This window comes from Antechinus flavipes, chromosome 3, assembly GCF_016432865.1.
Source record: "Antechinus flavipes isolate AdamAnt ecotype Samford, QLD, Australia chromosome 3, AdamAnt_v2, whole genome shotgun sequence".
Classification (NCBI taxonomy): Eukaryota; Metazoa; Chordata; class Mammalia; order Dasyuromorphia; family Dasyuridae; genus Antechinus; species Antechinus flavipes.
Window position 1 is genome coordinate 427655867 of NC_067400.1, and position 26545 is coordinate 427682411.

General features: G+C 32.3%; 1 protein-coding gene and 1 long non-coding RNA gene across 3 annotated transcripts in view; one reads left to right on the top strand and one right to left on the bottom strand.

Moving 5' to 3' along the window:
* The window catches only part of LOC127554598 (sodium channel protein type 3 subunit alpha), a 135358-nt gene extending 120938 nt beyond the window's left edge, over window positions 1-14420 (top strand). For both annotated transcript variants that reach the window (XM_051986248.1, XM_051986247.1), the window contains 6 exons: window positions 1112-1384; window positions 4413-4466; window positions 4945-5082; window positions 6596-6700; window positions 7931-8201; window positions 11177-14420. In XM_051986248.1, the coding sequence (XP_051842208.1) occupies window positions 1112-1384; window positions 4413-4466; window positions 4945-5082; window positions 6596-6700; window positions 7931-8201; window positions 11177-12372 (2037 nt within the window). In that variant the 3' untranslated portion in view covers window positions 12373-14420. The remainder of the gene's footprint in view (window positions 1-1111; window positions 1385-4412; window positions 4467-4944; window positions 5083-6595; window positions 6701-7930; window positions 8202-11176) is intronic.
* Window positions 1-26545, bottom strand: part of LOC127554599 (uncharacterized) — a 66290-nt gene that overhangs the window by 22425 nt on the left and 17320 nt on the right. The window lies entirely within an intron of this gene.

Genomic DNA, 26545 nt, shown 5'->3' on the forward strand with positions numbered 1-26545 from the left:
GCTTACACAGGGTCACACAGCTACTACATATATGAGGCTAGATTTGAATTTAGGAAGGTGAGTCTACCTGACTCCAGACCTAACAATTCTATCTACTGCACTACTTAACTGCCCTTCTAGGAGGTAGGATTATTATTATTATTATTATTATCCCTATTTTACAGACAGATTGCATAACTTGCCAGGGTCTCACAGCTAGTAAACATCTAACTCTGATTATGATGTCCAGTCTGACTTCACAACTTAGGTTCTATCCACTATATTACCTAGCCTCTTCAATTAAAGTGTTTATTATAATCACTGAGGAAGTAGTCTGATTTATTATGTGCTCAACATAAATCTTTTAAATTCCAGTAACTTACTCTTGACCCTGCTTTTATTAGATAAAATTAAATTATTTTCCTTCCTCATTATAGAAGTCTTACTTAAATAAGACTTTCTTGAAGTAAAATGTTCCTTACTCAAAATGTTTGAACAATACCTTAAATTCTACCATTATGCTTAGGAGCAATAATGTTATGTCTTCAGAAGAAAATTCACTTTTATTGCAATATACTTTTTAGAAACTATGAATAACCAAGTATAAAGAAAACAAACTCTCATGAATGTTTCTCAGATTCTGAACATTTTAACATCTGAAAATATAAATTGAAGGTATATAAAACACTTAACTTATTTATAAAAGTCCTTTGCATAACCATCCTCTCATGGATTCATTAACTTCATGTATCAAGTTTTTTTGCAAATTAATTTGTTTTGCTTGCTAATTTTAATTTCTTTTGTTGATATTTAATGTCTTTTTCTTTTTTTTTCTCTAGCATACAAACATTTTATGACTCCATCTTACTACCAGGTTTTTCTTTATTTCTTTTTCATACTTTGGCATATTATTGCTTTCTAAATATACTGTCAATCTTAAGTTCTGTCACTTTTTTATATTTACCAAATACTTATTTTATTTTAAACATTGATGATGGAAGATTCAATTCTTTTATATATGTTTTTATTAAAAATTTGCACAATGCTATTTTAGAAGGAAATAAAATAGAACTCGTTAAAAAAAAGTGTTTTTTGTTTTTTTTTAATGCATTGTTTCCTTTTTCTGAGGTAGGTGGTTGTGAATGCTTTGGTTGGAGCCATCCCCTCCATCATGAATGTCCTGTTGGTTTGTCTCATATTCTGGCTCATCTTCAGCATCATGGGAGTAAATTTATTTGCTGGCAAATTCTACCACTGTGTTAATGTTACAACTGATGCCATGTTTGAAGTTAAAGAAGTCAACAATTTTACTGATTGTCAAGCTCTTGGAGATCAGGCGAGGTGGAAAAATGTGAAAGTAAACTTTGATAATGTTGGAGCTGGATACCTTGCCCTGCTTCAAGTGGTAAGTACCTATTAATCTGCTTATATGGTTGTGATCAGCAGTACAGAAGTGAATGATGGATTATAATTTTTAAGTAAGTATAAACTTTTCTCCATGGCAATGGGCTTTATGACTGTTAAAAATTTGTGATGGAGAAATATGTGATGTTAATTCAGTTTGAATTCTTCACACTTGAAAAACCTTTTGAAAACTGAGCTTTGCAACACTTTTAGAACCTGAGGTTCTGCCCTATCCATTTTCTGATGCTCTATACTCTTGCACAAAAATCTAAGGAATAAATGTCCACTGCTTTTGGTTTAAATTTGGAGAAAAAAAAAGAAAACTGAGCTTTGAAAAGAAAATGGCTCATGTAATTACTTTTAAATGTTCTATGGTCTCCAATTCATTTTTGATGATGAGAACAGTATTTATTTAAAGCTTTAGTGCATCATTTTATAGCCTTATAGCATATCCAGGTACTGCTTATCATTCTTAGAGAAGAATAAACATATTTATTTGATTATGATATAAAGTAAAAAAACTAATATGATCTCACAGGTTTTGTCTATGTTTACAAATAGTTTAGACATCTTGACTACAGTGATTCTTTATTGAAATTCATCATTTAGACTACAACTTTTTTCATCTTTTTTTTTAAACTCTTAAGTTATTCTTTGTCTTCATCATGATTTCCATTCACTTCATACTTCCTTTGCTGTTTTCCTAGTCCATTCATTACTTCTGTGTTGGCCACATTTACTTCTTTTTATAGTTTTCATCTTATGTTTTAGCAATTTTACTTTATACCATCATCTACTATTGAATACTTTGCCCAAATATTCCGTCATTCTTCACATCTTGCCAAACCTCTACTTCTTAATTCTCTACTGACATTTGTGTGTTGGTGAGCACCACTGTAGGAAAACACATCACCAAGCTCATTAGATATTAGATAACAAATATTTGTTATCTAACTTTAGTCTAACTCACATCTGTAAGCTAATTCTTTTTCCTAGTTTAATCACAATTACATTCTCCATAGCTTCTGTTCAAAACAGAACTCTCTTCTCAAATACCACCCTTTTCTTTACCCCTTGGAAGAGGATCTTTCCTTAGATTTTACCAAAAGGCTACCTCTAATGATGTTCTTTTTTTCCTGTCTATAACTAAATCCCTTAAACATTATTCCCCACCATTGTCTTCATTTTAGTTTCTGACAACCCTTTTTTTGGCCAAACCTTCTATTTATATTCTTGATTCTTTCTCCTTCTCTCAACTTCCATAAATTGTCCCTTCAATCACTTTTTGTCTCTTTAATCTTCACTGTATCTTGTCCCACAAGCTTCTTCTCTGATGTTTACAGATATGCCCATGACTCCCTATTTCTTAAACAATATTAAATTGTTTGCCATTCTCTCAAAACTTTTACTGTATGTTTCTCTTCTCTTTTACAGTTCCAACTTTTATAAAAAGCCATCTACACTTTTTTGCTTCCATTTTCTGACTCACACTTACTTTTTAAACCTTAAGTATGGTTACCAACCTCAACTGCTTTCTCCAAGGTTTTTAGTGTCTTGATAATTCCTAATGTATAGCCTTTTCTCGGTCCTCATCTTTTTGACATTGTAGACCATCCCCTCTTATTTTCTTCTCCTTGGCTTTTCATGACACCGTTCTCTTCTGGTCCTCTTCCTACTTGTATTACTACTCCCCAATCTCATTTCCATAAAATCCAAAGCACATCCTCTCACTATGGTCATGCTTTAGAGCTCTTTCTTGGGACCTCCAGTGATCTCATTTATTCCTCTAAGTTTAATTAACTCTCTTCAATTATGTCTTATATATGTGTGTTTGTGTGTGTGTGTTTAAATGGATCTTTATATGTTATATAAGTACATATATATGTATATGTGTATATATATAAATCCTTTACCTTTCCATTCTTACATCAACTATTTGTTAATCATCTCAAATTCAATGGGTCCCAAATTGAATGCATTTTCTTTCCTCCCAAACACATTCCTCATTCAAACATCCCCATTTCTACATAAATTAACATCATTCTTCCAGTTATCTTCACAACCTTGAAGTTAACCTTGACTCTAAACTTCCCCTCACAATCCATATGCAATAGTTGTCCAAGTCTTGCTGATTCTATCTCCACAATATCTCTCAGATCTGCTTCCTTTTCTCATCATACTACAATCATCCTAGTTCAGTCCCTTAATAAAATTTCCTCCAACTTATTAATTTCCTGTTTGGTTTTCCTACAATTAGTCTTTCTACACTATAATCTATCCTCTCTAGTATACAGATGATAGGTTGAAATTCCTAAAACAAAGGTTTAATCATGTTATTGTTCTGCTCAACCAGCTCCAATGAATCCTTATGCTTCTAGGATCAAAAGTTAATTCATCTGTTGATATGTAAACATGACCATCCCTCATCCTCACAATTCTTCCTCTTCTCTCCCTCTTAAAGCTACTGTGTATTAGCTTGTATATAATGGTACTTTATGTCCACATCCTATATCTACCCCTGTCTCCCAGCAGAATATAATTTTTTGAGGGTAGGAATTGTTTATTTATTTGTATATTTTGCACTGAGTACACTGTTTTGTATACAGGAAAACACTTAATAATTACTTTTGTTGTTGATTTGATGTTGAATACTGTTTATTATTTGCTGTAGAAATTAACTAGTAACTTTGTGAACTAGAGTTAGTGGTGTGTAGACATAGAAAATATCAGCATTTAATTCAATTTGGTATTAATAATTTTAACCCTTTGAAGGGTTGTATGCATTAAGCATAATATATGTGTCATCATTGGATTTACAGTTTTTAGAATAGAAATGGAAAATGTTTCCAAGAATAAATAAAAGAAGGCAAAATTCTGACTGCAACTACATAGCTTGTTTTATAACAACCTCTTAAAATAATGGATGAAAATAGTTATTTAAAATAGACTATCAAGTAATTGTCTGAGAAAGTGCCATTTATTTTTTTGAAAAGATTTTCTTGTAGAATTTAAATATGTCTTGTTTATAGGCCACATTTAAAGGATGGATGGATATTATGTATGCAGCTGTTGATTCACGAGAAGTAAGTATCATTTATATACTATTTATATCTGCAGTATTTTTCTTTAAAAAAACATGCACAAAAATAACAGTTCCTAAATTGAGTACTCAGAACATTATAAATTATAATATCACAGTTGTTTTAAGTATTACATTTTGAAATGTACATACATTTGTTGTAAGAAAAAATTTCTGACTAAATGGGAAAGATGCTGAATGTCCAATCTAGAAAAGTTGCTCATAATAGGAAGAGAATTTGGGATGAGTTTGCTACATATAAGCCAAGTTGGGAAATAAGGTGGATATTGTGCACTTTGAGTCAGAAAAATTCATGTCTGAACGCTTAATAAGGTACAAGGTAGAAATTTGAAACATAGTTCAGATAAAGATTTTGTAAGACAGAAATTGTTCTTATGTTAATTAACTTGCCCCAGACTCAAAACATACTTGCTTATATGACTATCAACTGAATGCTTATTGTATGCTTGCTTTTTGTTTAGGTAAAGCAACAACCTGAATATGAAGTCAATTTATATATGTATTTATACTTTGTCATCTTTATCATTTTTGGGTCATTTTTCACCCTGAACCTATTTATTGGTGTCATCATAGATAACTTCAATCAGCAAAAAAAAAAGATAAGTATTTCATGTTTTACCAACTTATGGGTTGGGTTGTAAGTCTATAAGACCTCTATACCTGCTAGACCAGTTCTGATTATAATCAAATGGTTCTTGTTTTAGGACTTCAACTAGATGTAGGTATTCTCCACTTAGTGTAATACAACTAATATCTACGTTGTCCACCACAAAAAAATGGACTGACAGACTGCCTCTTCCATATTCCATTCCAATTGTATGAAGTTTAGAAACTGGCTAAGTGACAATGAAAAATGCTTTCTAGATTCTATTTCCCACTTTAAACAAAGAATTTCCCATTACCTCCCCTATTGCACAATCAAGTCAAAATCCCGGGTTTGAAAGAACTGATGTCAAATAAGTATTTGAAAAACAGTGAAAGCTCACACTACTGCAGGAGGGGAACCTGGTGGCTTTGTTTTAGGATTATATTCAAAAATTCACAAATTGCTTATGAAATTATTTAAAGATAAATGTCATAAAAGACTACAGAATAAAATAGAACAAATTGTGCTATTGGATGGAGTATATGCTTATGTCAGAGCAAAAAAAATCATTATGAATTTATTTCTTAAAGTCTGCCTAACAAAGAATTTAAATCATAATTTATTACACTTAATCAGTTAATCAACAAATTTTTATTAACTACCTACTAGAACATACAGTTACTGTGATGGGCACTATGTATACAAAAACAAAAACGAAACAATCCAGGCTCTCAAGAAGCTGACATTTTATGAGAAGAGACTTCATGTACAGATAAAAGCACATACACAATTGATATAAAATTAAATTCAATAATTTTATAGAAGGAGAGCTACAATAGCTAGAAGAACCCGAAGGACTTTTATATAGAAAGTAGTACTTGAGCTGAGTGATATAAGGAAGAAAATAATTCTACATGGATGAGGTAAGGAGAAAGTATATAGCTAGAAAGGTAGGATGAAGTCAGGTGGTAAAGGTCTTGAAAAGCTAAAGAAGCTTATGTTTCCAAGGGTTTCCAAATGTTTTAAACAAACAAGTAAGTTCTCTCATATTCTATAAGTTTATCTCATGCAAATGTGCTGCAAAAGAATGTGAATTATTATTATTTCTTATTTATAAGATAATAACCAGTATTTATGTGTCACTTTAAGTTTTACAAATCAATCATTTCACAACAATCCTATGAAATAGACCATATTGTCACTCTTATCTTACAGAGAAGAAAAATTAAGAAGTCAGTGATCCATAGTCATACAATTAGTGGCAAAGTCAGGTTTTACAATTAGATTTCTTGACTTGAAGGCAAGCAATCACTGTATTGTTTAGTCTATAAATGTCCCATATGCTTGAAGTTTCACACCTTTTATATTTGGAAAGCATTACACTTAGATGAGTATCTCAGAATGCAAACATGAAAACTTAAAAACCTATTCAAGTTGACTAGCATTTCAAATGTATTACAGGAAAATAATTTTAGTAACATTAAACATTTCAATGATTGTAACCAGTTTTCATAATATTTCTTTACTTTGGAGGTCAAGACATCTTTATGACAGAGGAACAGAAAAAATATTATAATGCAATGAAGAAACTAGGATCGAAGAAACCCCAGAAACCTATCCCTAGACCAGCAGTAAGAATAATTCTTTGTACTATGGACATATTGACATGGAGAATTTAATATAAATGAAGCAAATTTGGGGGTATAATCTATATATAGCTTTTTTTTGCAAGGTATATTAAAGAGTGAAGAATTTGCTCTTATGCTGAATATGACTAAGAATTATCAGCTTCCAAAAACTGAAACTACCCATTTGTAATCTAGGGCCAGTGATGCCCCAAATTTACACATCCCTAGACAAAAAAAGCATGTCTTCATATAAACTCAAGAGTTGAAAGAATTGGGGGAAAAGGTATATGACTGTAATCTAAGTGTTTAACTCTGCCTCATTTTTTAACTTCCTTTCCCCCATTCTAACAAGCCCATGCCACACCATGAAAACTTTACCTGATTCTACCATCATATGATCAGTTTTTGATCTTCCAACTTACTTCCACATTACCATCTGTCTGGAGTTTGTATCTTTTCAGCATCTTTATATAATTCATTTCTATTGGTTTATTTTGTCTTTCTCTGTTTACTAGTTTGCATAGGAAATATCCTTTCTTTAATTAAAATTCAATCTTTAATTCATTCAGTGTTTCAGAAAAGAATCCATCAATATTGTTAACATGTTTGATTCCAAAGTCCCATGGAAATAGAAAGAAGTAGAGATAGCAACTACATCAAAATCATAAGGAAGTCCATAAAAGAGTGACTTCTGCCTTCCCCATTCTTCACATCTAGTGCAGACATCCATTAGATGTTTCCATTTACATCTCATAATTTGACAAATAATTTATTCCAATTCAGCAGATATATATGCAGAACCATTATGTAGATGGCACTATGCTCAGTGCTACAGATACTAAGACAGAAAACAGACTCAGTTAATTGCTCAGTTTCTGATCAATTCATTGTTTCTCATGAGACTAAAGAAAGTTCATGAAGGTTAAAGAAGCTTTGGTTTTTATCATTATTATGCTTTTAGTGGATGCTTTGTTACTGGATTACTTTGTTTCTCATGTAACACAACTAGCCCAGGAAGAGAGAAAGAAATGGAGAAAAAAATTGGAAGGAACTCAAGAATGTGTATATATAAAAGGAACAATTATGATTTAGGAAAAGCCACTTTTGTGTGCTGGTCCTGCTATTCAAATGCAGAGGGCACATTTTTTTGTCATTATATTGTATTTAAAATTCTTTAATTTTTCTTTTAATTTCCTTCCTTTTACTAGAAAGGTAACATTCTATATTTTACAGAATAAATTCCAGGGCATGGTCTTTGATTTTGTAACCAGACAAGTCTTTGATATCAGCATCATGATTCTTATCTGCCTCAATATGGTCACAATGATGGTGGAGACTGATGACCAGAGTGATGATATGACTAGCATTCTCTCCCGGATTAACCTGGTGTTCATTGTCCTCTTCACTGGAGAATGTGTGCTGAAGATGATTTCCCTCCGCCATTACTACTTTACCATAGGCTGGAACATTTTTGATTTTGTGGTGGTCATCCTTTCCATTGTGGGTAAGATATGCTTTGTTTTAGGAGAGACCTAATAATAGAGGTGAAAATGAAGCCTAATAAGATGCTAAATTTGATTTATCTAATTATATGTGTGTATGTATATGTGTATATCTTTTGTTGTAGTATGTGTAGTATGTATCAAAAATATATAACACAAAACATCTTAAGTATACAGATATTTAATTTCATGTGGCACATAGGAACTTCTCATATAAGAAATTTCCCAGATGCAGTGGCATGTTGTCAGAATTCTGCTAGATACCACTCATTCAAACCTATAATTCATGAGCACTAATTGGGTTTATTTTTATTAGTCAACCAGAGGATACGAAATACATTTAATCAAATAACTTAGAAAATTAAGAGATAAGAAAAGTTATCTCCATGCATACAATTGGGGTATATTTTTCCACAAGTTATCACATCTCCCTTGAGTGAAAGCACACATGGAAAGAACACACATGAGCAAGAAACATTCATGGAGTACACATATATGTTTGACCAAGGAACATCTGAGGAGGAGGAGAAAAACCAGAAACACATATGACTACAGCAAACATATGAAGGCTATATACACATGGCCAGTGCTTACCCTCATCATTCTCCATTACACTTTTGTTATGTCTTTAGGGTATGAAGTTTTTTACTTTTGTGATACTAGGCCCTCTTACCTTATGAATACTAAAATAATCTCTGTTACTCTCAATAGCTGTTCCCTCTCTTCCTAACTCAAGAGGCTAAAACTTTTTTAGTGCAATAATAACTGTCATCACCACTAACAAGCCAGGAAACTAGAAAAACTCTCCAAGATTTTCTGTTTTGACTCCCTTTATACAAATACCAACTCATAATCCCAGAATGCACACACTCATCTGACTTAGAGCAAGAAAATTAATTTTAACTCCAGCTAAATTCCTGAAAGTCTGTATACCAGAAACATTTCAAAAGTTGAAGTGAATAAAACTCTATAGGAATTGTGTGTTGCCTAGTAAAACAAGGTCGCACATATCTCTTGTGGTGCTCTTTAATTGTTATTCAAATGCATTTAAAGATAATAACAAAATGGTTGAGTAATAAGACATTCTTCTTTTCTCTTTCCCTCCATCCTTCCCTCCCCCTTCTCTCTCTTACACACACACACACACACAGAAAATAAAAATTTTTGTTTGCCTCCCATTAATAAATAATGTTAATTCCCTTACAAAGAAGGACGCCATCAAAGATATGTATACCTAAGAAAGAAAGTAGGCTACATGGCTAAGTATTTTTAAAAAATGAAAGACCAGATACCCACTGATATTGCAGTATTGTGTTGAGTAAAATTACAAAGGAGAAAATACAGAGGTTTTGTGACAGTAGAAATAATAACCTTTCTGATAAGATCTGTTCATGTCAAATTATATTTGTGATTTTGTGTGTGATTTTGTAGATATGGGGATTTCTTGTTAAGAAAACTCCTTACACCAAAGCTGCTTGACCATTATTCTATAATTAGTCTTGGAGACGTCTCTGAGTTAGAGGCATCAAAATTGATACTAGCAAAACTTTCAAATGAACCTGAACCAGATTAAAACATAATTGAGAAATATTGAACAAATATGTAAAAATATAATGCAAGATAGATAATGTTAATTTGTGGTTTTCTATGTCAACAAGCAGTTTCAGGGATCCATTTCTACATGAGTTTGATGCTACTAGTCTGGTACACTAAAAAGTTATGACTTACCCAAGTTCAAAAAGTAGATCTGTTTCAGAAGAAATATTTGAACCCAACTCTTAATAAACCTGAAGTTATCTCTTTATCCACTCTTCCATACTTCTGTATTTTTATTCCAACTGTCAGCTATAATCTTCCTCTGAATGGGCAATCTATCAGCACCTCACACGCAATAATTTCAAATGTAAATTTATATTTGTCAAAACCTGCTGATCTTCCTTCCTTCCCTATTGCTGGTGATGGCAGAGTTATTTTTACCTCCCACAGTCTCCTATTCTCCCTTTCTTACCCAATGCCTTTCCAGCTCTAATTCATTCTTCTCACAGCAACTAGAATAACACATGAGTTGCCTCTGCCATTCTCCTCAGAAGCTTTCATTATTTTCCTATTTTGCCAACTTGTTGTTTCATCAGTGTTTAAGAAGCTGTGAGTAAGAGCTAAAGACTTCTAACACTATGTCATACTCCCTGTTATTCCTTTGCTAGAATTTTAAGATCCTCCCAATATAATTCCAACTTACTTTATCAAGCTTCTTTCAATCATTCCTCCATAAGGATTCTATGCTTCAGTTGGACAGGGCAATTGACTGTTCTCTCAACTTGTTTTACTCCATACAACCTTCTTGAATCTGTATATGCCCTTCTACTCCCTTCTGAGACCTGAGACCATAATCTGTCTACCTCTACACCTGCTGAAATTCTCTTTTTCAATGTCCATTAAGGCTACGTCCTTTGTAAAGTTTCATTTTAATATCCTAGCTATAAGGATTACACATCAAATTTTCTTAAAGAATTTTGCCTGTATATTTCTGTTTTTCTCACTATGTACTTTCTTTTATCATTTTTATTTATTCATATCTTTCTCCTTAGTGTTAGATTATAAGTTCCTTGTGGTCAGGTATTATGTCACATTTCATCTAAATATCCATAGCATCTAAGTGACTTACATATAATAAGTACATAAATCTCTTAAATTTAATAAGGTTATATTGCCAGGGAGATTAGATAATTTGTGCAACATTTAATATTTATAGATTTATAACTGGAAGGGACTTTAGTAACATGTGTAATTTTGTTCTGTGAAACTTTGAAACTATTTATTAAAACTTAATATTTTATTAATTTGCTTTAGTTAATGACACTTTGTAGAAGTCTGTAATTTGCAGAATTTTCTAGCTCATTGTTATCTTAGTAAAGATTAAAGAACTGTTATGAAATATGAATTTTCCTTATTAAAAAGTTTGTTCTTTGTCCCATAGGTATGTTTCTAGCCGAAATGATAGAAAAATATTTCGTGTCCCCTACCCTGTTTCGAGTGATTCGTCTCGCCAGGATTGGACGAATCCTTCGTCTTATTAAAGGAGCTAAGGGGATCCGCACCCTGCTCTTTGCTTTGATGATGTCCCTCCCTGCTCTATTTAACATTGGGCTCCTGCTCTTCCTGGTCATGTTTATCTATGCTATCTTTGGAATGTCCAATTTTGCCTATGTTAAGAAAGAATATGGAATTGATGACATGTTTAATTTTGAAACTTTTGGCAACAGCATGATCTGCCTCTTCCAAATTACCACATCAGCTGGTTGGGATGGTTTGCTTGCACCTATTCTTAACAGCGGACCACCAGACTGTGACCCAGACACAATTCACCCTGGAAGCTCAGTCAAAGGAGATTGTGGTAACCCCTCAGTTGGGATTTTCTTTTTTGTCAGTTATATTATTATCTCATTCCTTGTGGTTGTGAACATGTACATTGCTGTTATCCTGGAGAATTTCAGTGTTGCAACTGAAGAGAGCGCGGAGCCACTGAGTGAGGATGACTTTGAGATGTTCTATGAGGTTTGGGAGAAGTTTGATCCTGATGCTACCCAGTTCATAGAATACAGTAAACTCTCTGATTTTGCAGCTGCCCTGGATCCACCTCTTCTTATAGCAAAACCAAACAAAGTCCAACTCATAGCCATGGATCTGCCCATGGTAAGTGGGGACCGAATTCACTGCCTTGACATCTTATTTGCTTTCACAAAACGTGTTTTGGGTGAAAGTGGGGAGATGGATGCTCTCCGAATACAGATGGAAGATCGGTTTATGGCATCTAATCCTTCCAAAGTCTCCTATGAGCCAATTACAACTACTTTGAAACGGAAACAAGAAGAGGTTTCTGCTGCTATCATTCAACGTAATTTCAAATGCTATCTTTTTAGACAAAGGCTTAAAAAGGTACCAAATGACTATAATAATGATAATGATAAAGGTAGAGTAGACCTACCTAGTAAAGAACATTTAATTATTGATAAACTAAATGGTAACACTACTCCTGAAAAGACAGATGAAAGTTCCTCTACAACCTCTCCACCTTCATATGATAGTGTAACAAAACCAGATAAAGAAAAGTTTGAAATGGACAGACTAGAAAATGGAAGTAAAGGGAAAGATGTCAGGGAAAATAAAAAGTAAAGAAACAAAGAACTCTCTTTGTGATCATTGTTTACAGCCTCTGAAGGTGATGTGTTTGTGTCAACTGGACTCCTTTAGGAGATCTTATGCCAAACTGACTGTTTATTTTTTCAAACATACCTAAGGTCAGTGCCTCTCACAAGACAAGTGACCCTCTCTATCACTGTAACTCTGTAAAACAGGGTAACAACACTGACAGGGGTTTTCTGTTTTCACTACCAACTAATACAGCTGAAGAGAAGAAAGAAATGGCTACTTAGTCTGTAGGGACCAGTTAAGTTCTGCAAAGTGATCAATGTGATTACATAAATACCAAACAGTTTTAGTAAAGTAATTGTATTCACTGTATTTCACATGCAACATTTGCCATTTTTAAAAACAAGATTTGACCTAGTTATTTTGTCGTTTTCTTCATTCACAAGTTATTCACTACCCTTTGTTTCTCACATTTTAAAGTTTTAAGATTAAAATTTTAGAAAAATGTTCTACAATTCTCTCAATTACATAGACAGAAGTTATTTGCTATCATGAACATTACAATTCTAGTTTATACCCAGAGAGGGAAAAGATACATAATGTTGACAATATTTACAATGCTTCTATTTCTTAGATAGCCCTAAATCTGGGAGTGTTTCAGCTTGTTGTGTGTATCTTGTTTTAAACATTTTGATGTGCCTGTAAAGTCTCCTCTAATTTTTTTTAATGAATTATTTTTATGAAAATAATTCTGTTTCAGCAAGTGCAAATTTCCTTCCAAGTATCAAAATCCTATATATTATTTTGGTTGAATGTTATTTTCTAGAAAGCAGATGAAGGAACCTGTTTCGGCAAAGTAACAGACAAAACATATCGCATGAGAATAGTTGTTCCACATTCTCCTGCAGTATTGCTTAGCCATCTTCTACTCTCAACAAAGCTGAGAATTTTTGTCAATGAAACAGCCTCTGTTATGTAAATAGTTATTTTATCCTGTGGTGCATGTTTGAACAATTATATATGGCCAGATAAATAACTTATGAATCAAATATGTACCACAGTATGTGTATTTTTTTTGCAAGCGTGCAGCAACAAATATGATGTATCCTGTACCATTCATTATACATAGTTGGGAGGCTCTCACTAACGCATGTTAATATTGCCTGTGCTGCTGCTATAGCTTCTTACTTCTTCCATTCTTCATGTCTATTCTAGAAAGCCATATGTTGGTGGTAAATCAAAACAAATATCAACCAGACCTCTGTCTACTGTCATGACTAATAGTTTACAGTCCTTTAACAGCTTCTTCAGTTTTGTTTTTCAAATTTAAGTGACTATCATATGGTGTCTATCAAGATTTTAAGAAAACACCTTGCAGATTGCCTATTATGCTTAAAAAACTTTACTTCATTTTTTGTTTTTAAATATGTTTAAATATAAATATTGTAAAATATTGTTTTATTTGTCAGCATTCTGTACATAAGAAGATTATTTTCAGGTTGGTGTCATGGCAAGTTTATTTTACTTATGCTTTCACTTTAAAAAAAATTATCAGCTATAGACTTTTGAATCCATAATACTTTTCAATGAAGAACTTCTCAAAAATAAAAGTAAAAGAAAGGGTATTTGTGGGTTCCTTTGTTTTGATACAATATTTCTAATCATTTTACAATGCAAAGTGCATTGTTAGGAGAAAAAAGACCAGTTCATTTGTTTCTAACTATACTCACTATCCATTTTCATAATCGTCTTATCTCTTTCAGTATTTATTTACACAGATAATTCTTATTTTCTTTAATTCATGCTGCTCTAGACTTGTTGCAGAAATTATTTGGGATCCACACTTTTGATTCACAAAAGCAAAGTAGCAAAATTGTATAATTACCCAACGTAAAATAATTTGTTTTTCTTACACAAGCAAAATTTTAATGTAGACTCTTTTTATAAAGCTATTGACTTGTAGTAAGTGTATTGGTGACTTGCATGCAAGAAATTGCTATTCCCTTTAAGAATGGTGAGATACATTATTATTGAGCCAAAAGAATAAATATTTCAATTTTTATTATATTTAATTTCTTGGCCTCTTTTATTGTTGAAAGTTAAAAAGTTGGGTTGGTGTTAATAAGGGAATTTTGTACTTTTTCTTACAGCTAAAATGTAAAAATTCATGTTAATTTTTACAAGAATACATGGTACATGATTTCAAGAAGAAGAGAAAAACTCAGTGGGTTTTTTTTGTTTTGGTAAGAGGTTGTACACAGTAGGCTCCCTGTTCCTATTTATGAAATCCCCAAATATGAAGTCCTCAAATCATAAATCCCCAAATTGCTATTTACCTATATAATATTTAATAACAGCACTCTCAGGTTATGCTTATCATATCTTAGTAACTATTATCCTGGCACCCAGAATTCTGATCCCAATACTGTTCAAAGTAATTGAGCCTTTTCTCTGACTTTTTATTAACATGTAATTGTTTTGTTGGTGATTTCCATGAATTTCACATATGATGTACTATGTACTAATGATTTACTAAGGGATAAGTTATATTTCCTTTAGTCAATCACATAATTTAATATTTTAGAGCTAAACCTTATAAGATTTACTCTTTTTTCATTTTACAAATGAAACAACAATTGGAAACCAGAGATAGCTTCAGTATTCTTCCCCAAATCACAGCTAATTAGTTAGATAATAATATCAGATAATTAGATCACAAGCCAGGACTGGAAACTAGACATTCTTCCTTATAGTCTAGAAATTTTTCTACTAGCTACTTTCTAATTTAAATCCATGCTGTGAGGATCATTGGAAAAATCGCCAGTTGCTAAGTGTACATTTTTAAATGTAGCATAATTTAAAATAGAAAGTATACTAAAATTACTCCCAACATTTGTGGTTAAGTGATATGTGATGACTGATGAAACTCTAATGGCTTCATCTGCTTCAGGCTTTTTGTTCATTAGAGCAGATGAACAAACATCATGGAAAAGCTACACAATACTTTGCAGCTTCTTGATGAACTTGCTCATTATATATAATATCATTAATCAATTAATGTATTAATCATTTGTATTTTAACTGAATGATTTATTTCAAATACTTAAAGTTTCTATAATTTCATTTGTGTATTTCCATCAATGATCTAATTGAACTGAATAATTTTCAAGAGTTGTGACCAAAAATCACACTATTTTATAGCCATCCTGGTGATGAAACTCTTCTACTTTATCAAGCTAATCCTTCAGATTCGGATCAAAAACCTTCCTAGATTGATAGGTCCTAGGTACTTCACTGATATCACTTCTGAGAATGCAGTTAATTTATCTGATACATTAGAGAATCAAAGTAGGATGCTAATGGGGAATAACTGCACTGCTTCCCACCAGGAATGTGAAGTGATTTGGAGTAACTTTTAGTGGAAAAAATGTTCAAATTTCTTTGCAATCAAAGGGTATAATCACTTCAAGTTGTACAAAGTTTAGGCATCATAATGACTGAGTCAAATGGAATAAGTATAATTATTAACACTCTACAGATGAATTTGAAACTCTGAGAGGTTACATATTATTTGACCTATGGTCTTGTGATTTCATTCAGTCATATCTTAAAGACAATAATATCTAGGGTTTTCTTGGCAAAAATATAGGAGTGGTTTACCATTTCCTTCTCCTATGGATTGAAATAAACAGAGATTAGGTGATATGCCCAGGGTTATATACTTTGTAAATGTTTGATGCTGGATTTGACATTCAGATCTTTCTGACTCTTGGCCCAACCAGCTGTCTTCCACCATAGTCCCAAATGGAATATGAACCTAGGCTAACTTTCCTGGTCTGGTTAGCTTTTCCCTTCTCTATATATCTTTTCCCCAAATATGGACTTGAACATGATATGGAAACCAACAGCATTTTATCACTCTTAAAATCACTGCCCCAAAGAAAATAATTCCTCTTATTAAAGTCTACATATCTATATATCTATATAGGTACACATAGATATATAGATATGTATCATGTGTGTGTGCATGTGTGTGTGTTTCTCAAAGGAATTTCAGATAACTTAGATGAGTTAGCCTTAAGAATAAAAACATGGAAATCCAATAAAAGGAATTCACATTTATAAAGCAATTTCAAGTATGGAGCCAAATTCCTAATCTTTAATTTGGTTAAAAATATTTATTTTTACTATCTAGTAAGGCCAGGAAATAGGAATTTTAATTGTTCGATATTATGGCTGAGTTTTAAGATTTCTTAAAAAGTCAGATAGCTAGGTGGTACAGTGAAGAGAGTAGCAGCCCTGGTGTCAGGAGAAAACTTATTAGCTGTATGACCTAAGTAAATTATTTAACCCTGGGTTCCCTTCCCACCACCAAAAAAAATCCCTAAAGTTAAAATATATTAAAGTATATTTAAAACTATTCTGAATATATTCAGTCTCCCTTTGATTACTAAGAAAATATTTTGAGAACTTGCAGTATTCTTGGTTCAGAATTTTGAATACTGAATACTTTTCAAGATAAAGTTCTACTTAACAAATAGAGTTTATATTTCAAAGCTATCATATTTCAAGACAGAAGACACAGATTACTATGAGAAAACTGAATTTTGCCACAGTATTAGGAATTCTGGGTAGGTAAAAAGCAGTGAGTATAAAGGGAGGAAACTCATTGGATTTGCAATTAGAAAACTAGCCCATGTTCTGACACTTAGCTGACTCACAGGGTTGTTAGGAAAAAAACTGTTTTGTAAACTTTAAAGTTGCTATGTAAATATAAACTATTATTATAAAGAGAGCAACATGAAAATTTAGAAAAAAATTAAATCCTTAGATTTGATAGCTAAAGTAGTTGGTGCTATAGATTTAAATATAAATTATAGTCAACTAGTTTCATGTGACTTGTAATTATAGGGATTCAACCATATTTTCGATCAAGTACTGTCCTCCAAAACATAATTTTATCTCCTCTATTTGTGAGAGGTATTGAAAGAAGTAGTGACTGGAATCAAAGTATTTTGAGTTCAAATTCTGGCTTAGCTACTCATTATCTCTGGAATCTTGGACAATACCACTGAACTTTTCTAGATTTCAGTTGTGTCTTCTGTAAAAATAAATAAATAAATAAATAATAATAATAGATGAAATGAATTTCTAAATTCCATTTAAATCCACAAACTTATGATATTCCATTGCTTAGTTTATCACACCAGGGTTCATGCTATTCTGACACAAGCATTTTAAAGACATTTTGCAATTATTCATCCTTGGAAGTTTTCATCTTGAATATAAAATTAACAAGAACTTCACAACTTCCAATATTCCCAGCATTGCAAATGCAGAAAATTTATGGTGTATTTGAAAACAGTGGACTGGGAATTAGGAGAGCAGAAAAACAGGCCTGTCTCTAATGGGTAATATGAACTGAAGCAAATCATTCTATTTTTTCAGGCTTGGCTTATTTTGTCATTTATAAAATAAATAAGTTAGATAATATCCAACTTCTTTCATGTGATAATATTTTATGATTTATCACATAAATCTATTGACTCTTTTTCTCCCTAAATTTAAATGATTTACCCAGGGCTACACAGCTAGGATGTATTAAGTACCTGAGGTTAGATTTGAGCTCAAGCCCTCCTAACTTCAGGGTTGCTGCTCTGTTTATTGAGCCATCTAGCTGTGCTCTCACACAATTCTATTCCGTTATTGTCAAAGAAGTTAATCTTACTGTTATTACTATTATTCACTGCAGTAATAATTGCAAAAGAACAAAAAAAGACATTTGTGAACCTTATGAAACTGTCTAAAATCCCTTTCTTCCTGCAGAAAAGAGCAGTAATAGCTAAATTTAGAGTAACTTTAGAGTAAATTTAGTAAACAACTAAACTTAACCATCACACTCTTTATTATCACTAACCTGATATAGTTGAAAATTAAAATTAAATCTGTGGAACTTAAATCCTTTTCAAAAGGAAAAAAACAGATCAGAAGGCTCTTCCATATCTCCCCCTTTCCTGATGATACATTACTAATTTATCACTTCTAGATTTGTATCAGCTGCTGCTGAGGCAAAAGTAGAATCAATGAAGAATAATGTGAAATGTGAAAATACCAAATGTCATATGGCTGTGATTAGCAATTAATGTCTGTTTCCTCATAAAAAAAATTCATTGTACCAATTGTGTCAACAAGAGCTCATTTTATTTAGTTCTGTAAAGTTGAAAGTAGGCTGGAACATCAAAAACAGTCAGGGCTTACTTTTGCATTCTATTGATATAACCATTGCTAACAAGCAAGACAGATTTTCCTTTTATATTTTACTTCATTTGTATATAATCATTAAATTTTAAGAACATACTAAAAAGCTTTTAAATTAATATATGTATTTATTGCTTGCATTAAATTATAAGAATACAAGGTGATAGTATTGTTTAAAATGTTATTTCGTTTTTAGAACTTTCTAAAGGGAAAAAAAGACCTCCTACTTATTAATTTAGCCACTGTTGGACATCAGAGACATCCTGCTGATGGAATCCTTAGCAAAAAGTGAATGAACTGTGAAGGGAGAGCTTGCTAAGAAAGAAAAGCATGCTATTAACCTTTTTAAAAAATCCATTTATCCCATATAGCCCAATTTATCAAATTTTCCAAACAAAAGCATGTGAATTGCTTAAATAAGAAAAATGTTCATTCAAACTGTGACTTAATAATTTAATCTAAGCATAAATAATGTAAATATGTAGAAATTATGTTAAGAGGCAGTACTGAGTATGTAATAAATAAGCCTTAGAACCAAGGACTTAAATTATGTCCTGTCTTTGCCACACACACCACACACCACATACCACAGCTATGTGATAAAGTATATAGAACATAGGAAGACCTGAGTTCAAATTCGACCTCAGGTACCTACAAATTATGTGATACTAGGCAAGTCACTTAACCTTTGTCTGCCTTAGTTTTCTCATCTGTAAAATGTGGATAGTAACTGAATTACCTCCCAGAGTTGTGTGAATCTAATAACATAATATTGGCAGAATGATTAGTACAGTGCCTGGCACAGAGTAGATTCCATAAAAATACATATGGCCTTTCTTTTGGTACCTTCCAGAACTCTTTAAAACTATTCTTCTCAAGAGTTACACTTCTATGATCAAAAGTTTTGAATTTCTTTATCATTACATCTGTTGTTTATAAGTTCCACTCCTCTTAAATGTATTCATCACCCTCAACTAAAGCTTTAGTTCTTGCGTTCTTCAATACTCTCCTTAATCCCTAATTATTGCCTCTACTCCATCTTCACTTTCTTTCCTTCCCAATCTTGGCCCTGTGTTTAGACAATATAGTACACTGTCCTCTATTGATACCTGCTCTTTCTTATCCTTGTTTATGTGAATCATTAGCCTTCTCCACTTGTACTTACATTTCGCTGAATTCTTTTGGATAAAATCATGAAACTGTTCTTAATGGGTCCAATATAAATTTATTTTATTTAATTCCAAAAGAGTCCTCACTGAAGCAAGCAGTCATTTTATTCCTCCTCTAAATAATTCTCTATGACATTCTCCACAAACATTGTCAAAACTTCTTCTCAAGCTTCTGTTTTAACTGATCATCTCCTTGTATGGACAATTCTTGTGCTTTAATCCTGCTCAAGCTGTTATCAGGTTTCCACTCATTCTTTAAAGACTGCAGGGAACGCCAGCATGGAGGGCATCTGCTTTCCTACCCAATAGGCTTCCCTAGGTGGAATAAAACATTCATGATTTTGAAAACTCATGAACATTCCACTTCTTGTACTCAGACCATTGACAATTCAGAAATAAGTCCTACTCCCCTAATGTTTCTATCTGAATTGTAACTAAGACAATTGCAGATAGAGCAAGTGTCCTTGTGCTTTATTTATTTTATTTTCATTTTCAGTTGAAAATTTGTTCCTTCCTGTATCTCCTTTCCCACTGATTGAAAAGGCAAAAAAAAAAAGATACTCATTATACATGCAAAGTCATCAAAAACATATTTCTGTATTAGACATGTTCTGAAAAAAAAGAACATGAAAAAATATGCTTTAATCTACACTTTGTCTATTAGTTTTCTGGTGGGAGGGGGATACCAATTTTCATCATGAATCCTTTGGAATTGTTGTGTAGATTACTATTCATCAGAATTATTAAGGCTTTCATAATTATTTATCTTTACAATATTGCTTTTACTAAGTAAATTGTTCTGGTTCTGCCCATTTCATTTGGAATCAGTTCATATAAATCTTCCCAAGTTTTTCTGAAATCGATCCCTTCATTATTTCTTATAGCTCAATAGTATCCCCCAAAAAATCATGTATCACAATTTAGTCAGCCTTTCTCCAATTAATGAATGAGATTCAATTTCAGTTCTTTGCCACCACAAAAAGAACCCCTACAAATATTTTTGTACATATAGGTCCTTTTAAAAAATCTCTTTGAAACATAGAGATGCTAGAGATATTGCTAAGTCAAAATGTATACAATTTTATAACCTTTTAATCTTCATTTCTCTTATTATTTAGAGAATATTTCCATGTGAATATTGGCTGTTTTGATTTCTTTTAAAATTGTCTGTTAATAAGCCTTGACCATTTATCAATTGGGGAATAGTTCTTATTTTAAAAAAAAAGCAGCTCAGTTTCATATACATTTGAGAAATAAGACCTTTATCCAAAAAACATGCTATAAAATTTCCCCCAGGTTCCTGCTTTTTTTGTAATTTTGTAGCAGTGTTTTTTTTTCTGCAAAAGCTTTTTTTATTTAATATAATCAAAATTATCCAGCTTACTGACTGTGATCCTTTCTATTTAACATGATCATGAACTCTTCCCCTCTCCATAGATCTGTGAGATAATTTTTCCATGTTCCCCTAATTTACAAATCACTATTTCTAAATCATATATCAATTTTTAGCTTATCTTGAATATATAATGAGATGTTGATTTATGCCTGCTTTTAAAGGCTGGACTACTTTTCAATTTTCCCAGTTTAAAAAAAAAAAAAGAGTTCTTGTTCCAGTAGATGGGATCTTTGGGTATCAAACACTAGGTTACTGTGCTCATTTGTTTCAGTATATTGTGTACCTAATCAATTTCATTGACTAAAAACTATTTCTTATCCCGTACCAAATTGTTTTGATTCATAGCATAGTACATAATATAGTATATATAGCATATAGTATATTACACTTTGTAGTATAGTCTAAAAACTTACTGCCAGACTTCTTGCCTTAATTTTTTCATTCTCTTGATATTTTTAACTTTTATTCCTCCAGATTGTATTTTCTAGATCTAAAAAAGTAATTCTTTAGTAGTTTCATTGAAATAGAACTGAATAAATTAATTTAGGCATTATTGTTATTTTTATTATTTTGGCTCAGCCTACCCATGAACAAGTAATATTTTTCCTATTATTTCAATCTGCCTTTAATTGTGCAGTGTTTTGTAATTGTATTCATATAGTTTCTGTTTGTGTCTTGGCAGGTACAGTCATGTGTTTTATACCATCCGCATTTTATATTAAATAAGTTTTATTGATATTTTCTGTTTCTTACTTCACTAAAGTATCTCAGGTATCCCTCCACCTTCCTTAAGAACAACCCCCATTTGACAAATAATATTTTTTTAGAGTTGAGGAAAAAAAGTCAGCACAACTGATCAATACATTGAAAAACTCTGAATACATATGCAATATGTAAGACCTACAAACCTCCCTTTTCTATTACAAAGTATTTAGTTGAAGTATATTTTTATTCAAGTTCTATTTGATCTTTATAATTCTGTTACATTTGCTGTTGATTTTTCTTCCATGTACATTGTTATTTTCTTCCCATTACATTGTTTTCTTGGCTCTGCTTATTTCACTCTGCAATAATCTATATAGATCTTAACAAACTACTCTGTATTCATCATGCACATCATTTCTTATGGCATAGTAATATTTCATTACATTCGTGCAGCACAATTTCTTTAGCCATTTCCCAATTGATAAGCATCTACTTTATTTCTAATTCTTGACTATTACAAAAGGTGACATTACAAATATTTTGGATATATAGGAAGCTTTTTTTAAAATTATTATTGTTGGCTTCCTTTGAGTATAAGCCCAAAAATGGAATCTGCAGTTCAAAGGTTATGAACATTTTTGTCACTTTATTTGCATAATTCCAAACTACTTTCCAAAATGATTGTATCGTTTTACAATTCCAAAATGTATTAGAATGCCTATCTTCAAATTATCCCTCCAACATTAACTATTTTTCATTTCTGACAATTTGAAAAATTTGAGTTGACACTTCAGAGTTGTTTTGATTCACATTTCTCTTATTGGTGATTTGGAGTATTTTTTTTTTCACACAGTAATGAATACTTTGCAGTTCTTTTGAGTACTGTTTGTTTATATCCTTTGACTATTTGTCTATTGAAGAATGCTATGTATATGTGCATATATACACACATATACATATACATATATTCTGTATCTCTTGGATATCTTGGATACCAAACACTTATTAGAAATTGACGCAAAGATTTTTTTTGCCCCATTTAACCACTTCCTTCCTTATCCCAGATGCCTTAATGTTATCTGAGTGGAAATTTATCAGTTTCAAGTAATCAAAGTTTTCTGTTTTATATTTTGTAAATGCCTCTTGTTTGGTTAAGATTATCTTACCCATAGCTGTGAGAAGCATATGATTTGTTTATTTTCTAAATCTTTTTATAGTATGATGTTTAACATTAAGGATATGTATTTAGAATATATTGTGGTATAAGGTGCTGTTGTAAAAGCCTAATTTCTGCCAGACCACTTTCTAATTTTCTCAGCAGCATATATCAAGTAGGAAGTTTTTCCTTTCCTGCTTTATCAAAACACTGGGTTACTCAGTTCTGTTGTTTCTGAATCTCTCTTGTCCAGGTTGTTTTAAAGATCTATCTCTCTAGTCTTTAACCAAAGCAGATAGTTTTGATGACAGGTACTTTATAATTTGAGGTCAGGAGGAGCTATTTTTCTTTTGTTTTTTCTTCTTTTCATCATTTCCCTTGATAGGCTAGATTTTTGTTTTTCAAAATGAATTTTCTTTTATCAAGTAATCCATTCATTATTTGATTGTTACTAAATTAAAAGAGCAAATAAATTTGGAAATACTGTCATTTGTATTATGTTAACATAGTCTAGCCATGGATATTCCTTCAGTTATTTGGTTGTTCATTTCTTTGAAAAGTACTTTATACTTTAATCTATGTCTTTTGTATGCTTTTGGAAATTAATTCCCAGATATTTCATTCATCTTATAGTAATCTGAAATGGGATTTCCCTTTCTATTATTGACTTTTGTGTTTTGTTATTAATATGTAGAAATACTAATGATTTTTTAAGGATCTTACACCTTGAAACTCTGCTGCTGTTTCAAATAGTATTTTTATTGTTTCCTTGAGGATTTTCCAAGTAGGTAGACATGTTAGAGAAATTTAAGTATACAGCACCATTTGTGAATGCCAGAACACTCACACATACATCAGAACTGGTTTGATGAAAGTGATGAGGAAATTCTGAAACTGATAAATGAAAAACTAGAACTCCAAAGGATTTACCAGCAGGACAACCCATTGATTTCTAAGAAGATAATGTTTAACTCAAATAAAAGTAAATACAAGTGAAGATTCTTGTCTCAGAAAAAAGGCAGAAGGGATTCAGTTTTACACTAAGAGCAACAATCCAAAGTGTTTCAACAATGCCTTGAAGACTGTGTCAAAGATCTCTTGTGCATCTCATTTACTTAGTGAAGATGGAATTATACTACTCCAGTGAATAAGATATGGAAGCTAAACACTTCCATAGAATACTCAATAGGCCATCATTAACCAATCCTAAAGCCATTCACCATATACCTCAGATTGAAATAAATTCCTTTGTAGACTCACTTCCACATAAAAAAGAGTTATTGAATGCCACCAGCTTCCTCTTCTGTGGCAAAGCACCTGGTGCTGATTCCATCTGAATGGGACTGATTGGATGAAGTATTTCTCAGGCCCAGAACTTTGAGATCTTGGGGAGGTCATTTGTTGTCTGGAGGAATGAACTTTGAACCTGAGATGCAGGGAGTGATATAACAGCCAACATTAGTGATCATTGGTCAAGGATGGTTGCATCCTGTTAGTCTATCCAATGAGAAGGGTCGAGTCTTTTGCTTTTAAACTCTGGACAAGCCAAAAGCAGATCAGTTTCCAGGAGCACATGGCAGGGGTTGGGATAGCTCCCGGGTGTGTATCTGGGCCTCTCCCTGCAAGGATTAAATAAATGTTTTCTCTTTGTACCTGATGAAGTCTCTGATTAGTTAACTGGATTGGGAAGGGGGTCTTGCACCCAACCTGTCCCACACATATCCCAGCAGAGATCTACAAAGCAGAGTGTCCACTGATTATATAGAAGCTACATGAAATCTTCTGGGTTAAATGGCAAAAGAAAGTTATTTCCATGAGACCAAGGATGTCTACATTATTCATCTGTATAAAGAAAAAGAAGACAGGGTGTATTGTGACAATCAGAGAGGTCACTGTAAGCAGAATTCTTGCCAAAATCCTCCTTACTTGGTTGATCCTTGAGTTGGAAGATTTTATATTATTACTACTATTAGCATTTCCAGAACTAAAGCAAATAATAGGGGGAAGAATGAGAATTTTATTCATGCCCATATTCAACGGAAAAAGTTCTAGTGAATCCTCATTGCATATTATGCTTTCTTTTGGTTTTAGATAGATGGTTTTTATTATATTAAAAAATGTCTTTTTATCAATATACTTTGTAGGAATTTAGCATAAAAGTGTGATACTTTGTCAAAGATTTTCTGCATCTATTGAGGTGACTATGTACTTTGGAATGTTTTGACTTTTAATATAATTATGTTTGTTGTTTTCCTAATATTGAACCATTCTTGTATCCCTGGTTTAAATTTTGCTTGAACTTGGAATATTCATTATAGACTGTTTCACAGGATTTTGTTTAAAATTTTTGAATCAACATTCATTAATGATATTGACCTTTAGTATTCTTTCTGTGTAAGAGAGTAAGTATTAGCTTTTTTATATTAGCTTTCCCAAAACATAAAGAAGTAAATTTGCTGTGGGAGAAAGCATACAAGATGGTGAAATGTCAATGACTATAAGATTTTTTTTTTTTTGCTTTTCATATTTTCCACACTCTTGTTTCCTCCATTAGTGCAGAAAACTGAGAGTTGTATATTTAAAACATCATATTGAGGGAAATAATTGTGTTGCACAGAATTCTTTGGGCAAATATGTTTACTCTATTAATTTTTACTGATTCTCTTACCTTTACTGAATTAACCAGTGTGTATGTGTGTGGGGAGAGGGGAAGTGTGGGTGTGGGTATAGGTGTGTCTGTGTGTATGAGAAACAGACTGAGACACAGAATCAGAGACAAAGAGATCTGCCTCATTCAGTCTGCTTTGTTTTTTTTTTTTTTTTTTTTAATAAACAGACATCAATTGCTATTTACACATTCTGAAAAGTCACCCTATATTTCTTATTAAAGAATGTTTAAAACTAACTACTTCATATTGTTATGCCACAGTTCTCTTTAATTTTCCTGACTCAGAGTTTCCCTGTACTAGTTTCCCTTGTCTCAGTTTCCTTAATTGTTCCCCTTAGCAGTAAACCTCCCTCTCTGGTCCATTAAGGCTGAGGACCATTTGCTTTAAGGTTATTAGACAGGAAGTCTAATGACTGTTCTCAAGAATTTACACTATCTCTCTAAAATATTCCAAGAGATAAGACTATCCTGGATACCTCACTGACATCTTTACTTCTGTTTATACAGACATCCTGTCTCTGGCTTTGGGTAAAAAATTTATGGCTTCCTCCCATCCTGATAGAAGTTTTCCCACTTTTTCCCTTTCTTTGTTTGTAAAAAAGGTATTTAAGGGGTTGGGATTCTCCCATTCATCACTGGATTCTTTGAGATGACAGTCTTGTCCAGCCTTGGGACCAACATGGATCCATTGATCCCAGTATATCTCTCCATTTAATAAACTATTGAATTGGTCTTTAATCTCTGTCTGACTAGATAATTTGAGACAAGAGTCCTGTCCAGTCAATTATGCTCTCCAATTAATAAAATATTAAAAACTCTCTAACCTCTCTCTTGCCTCAGTTTCT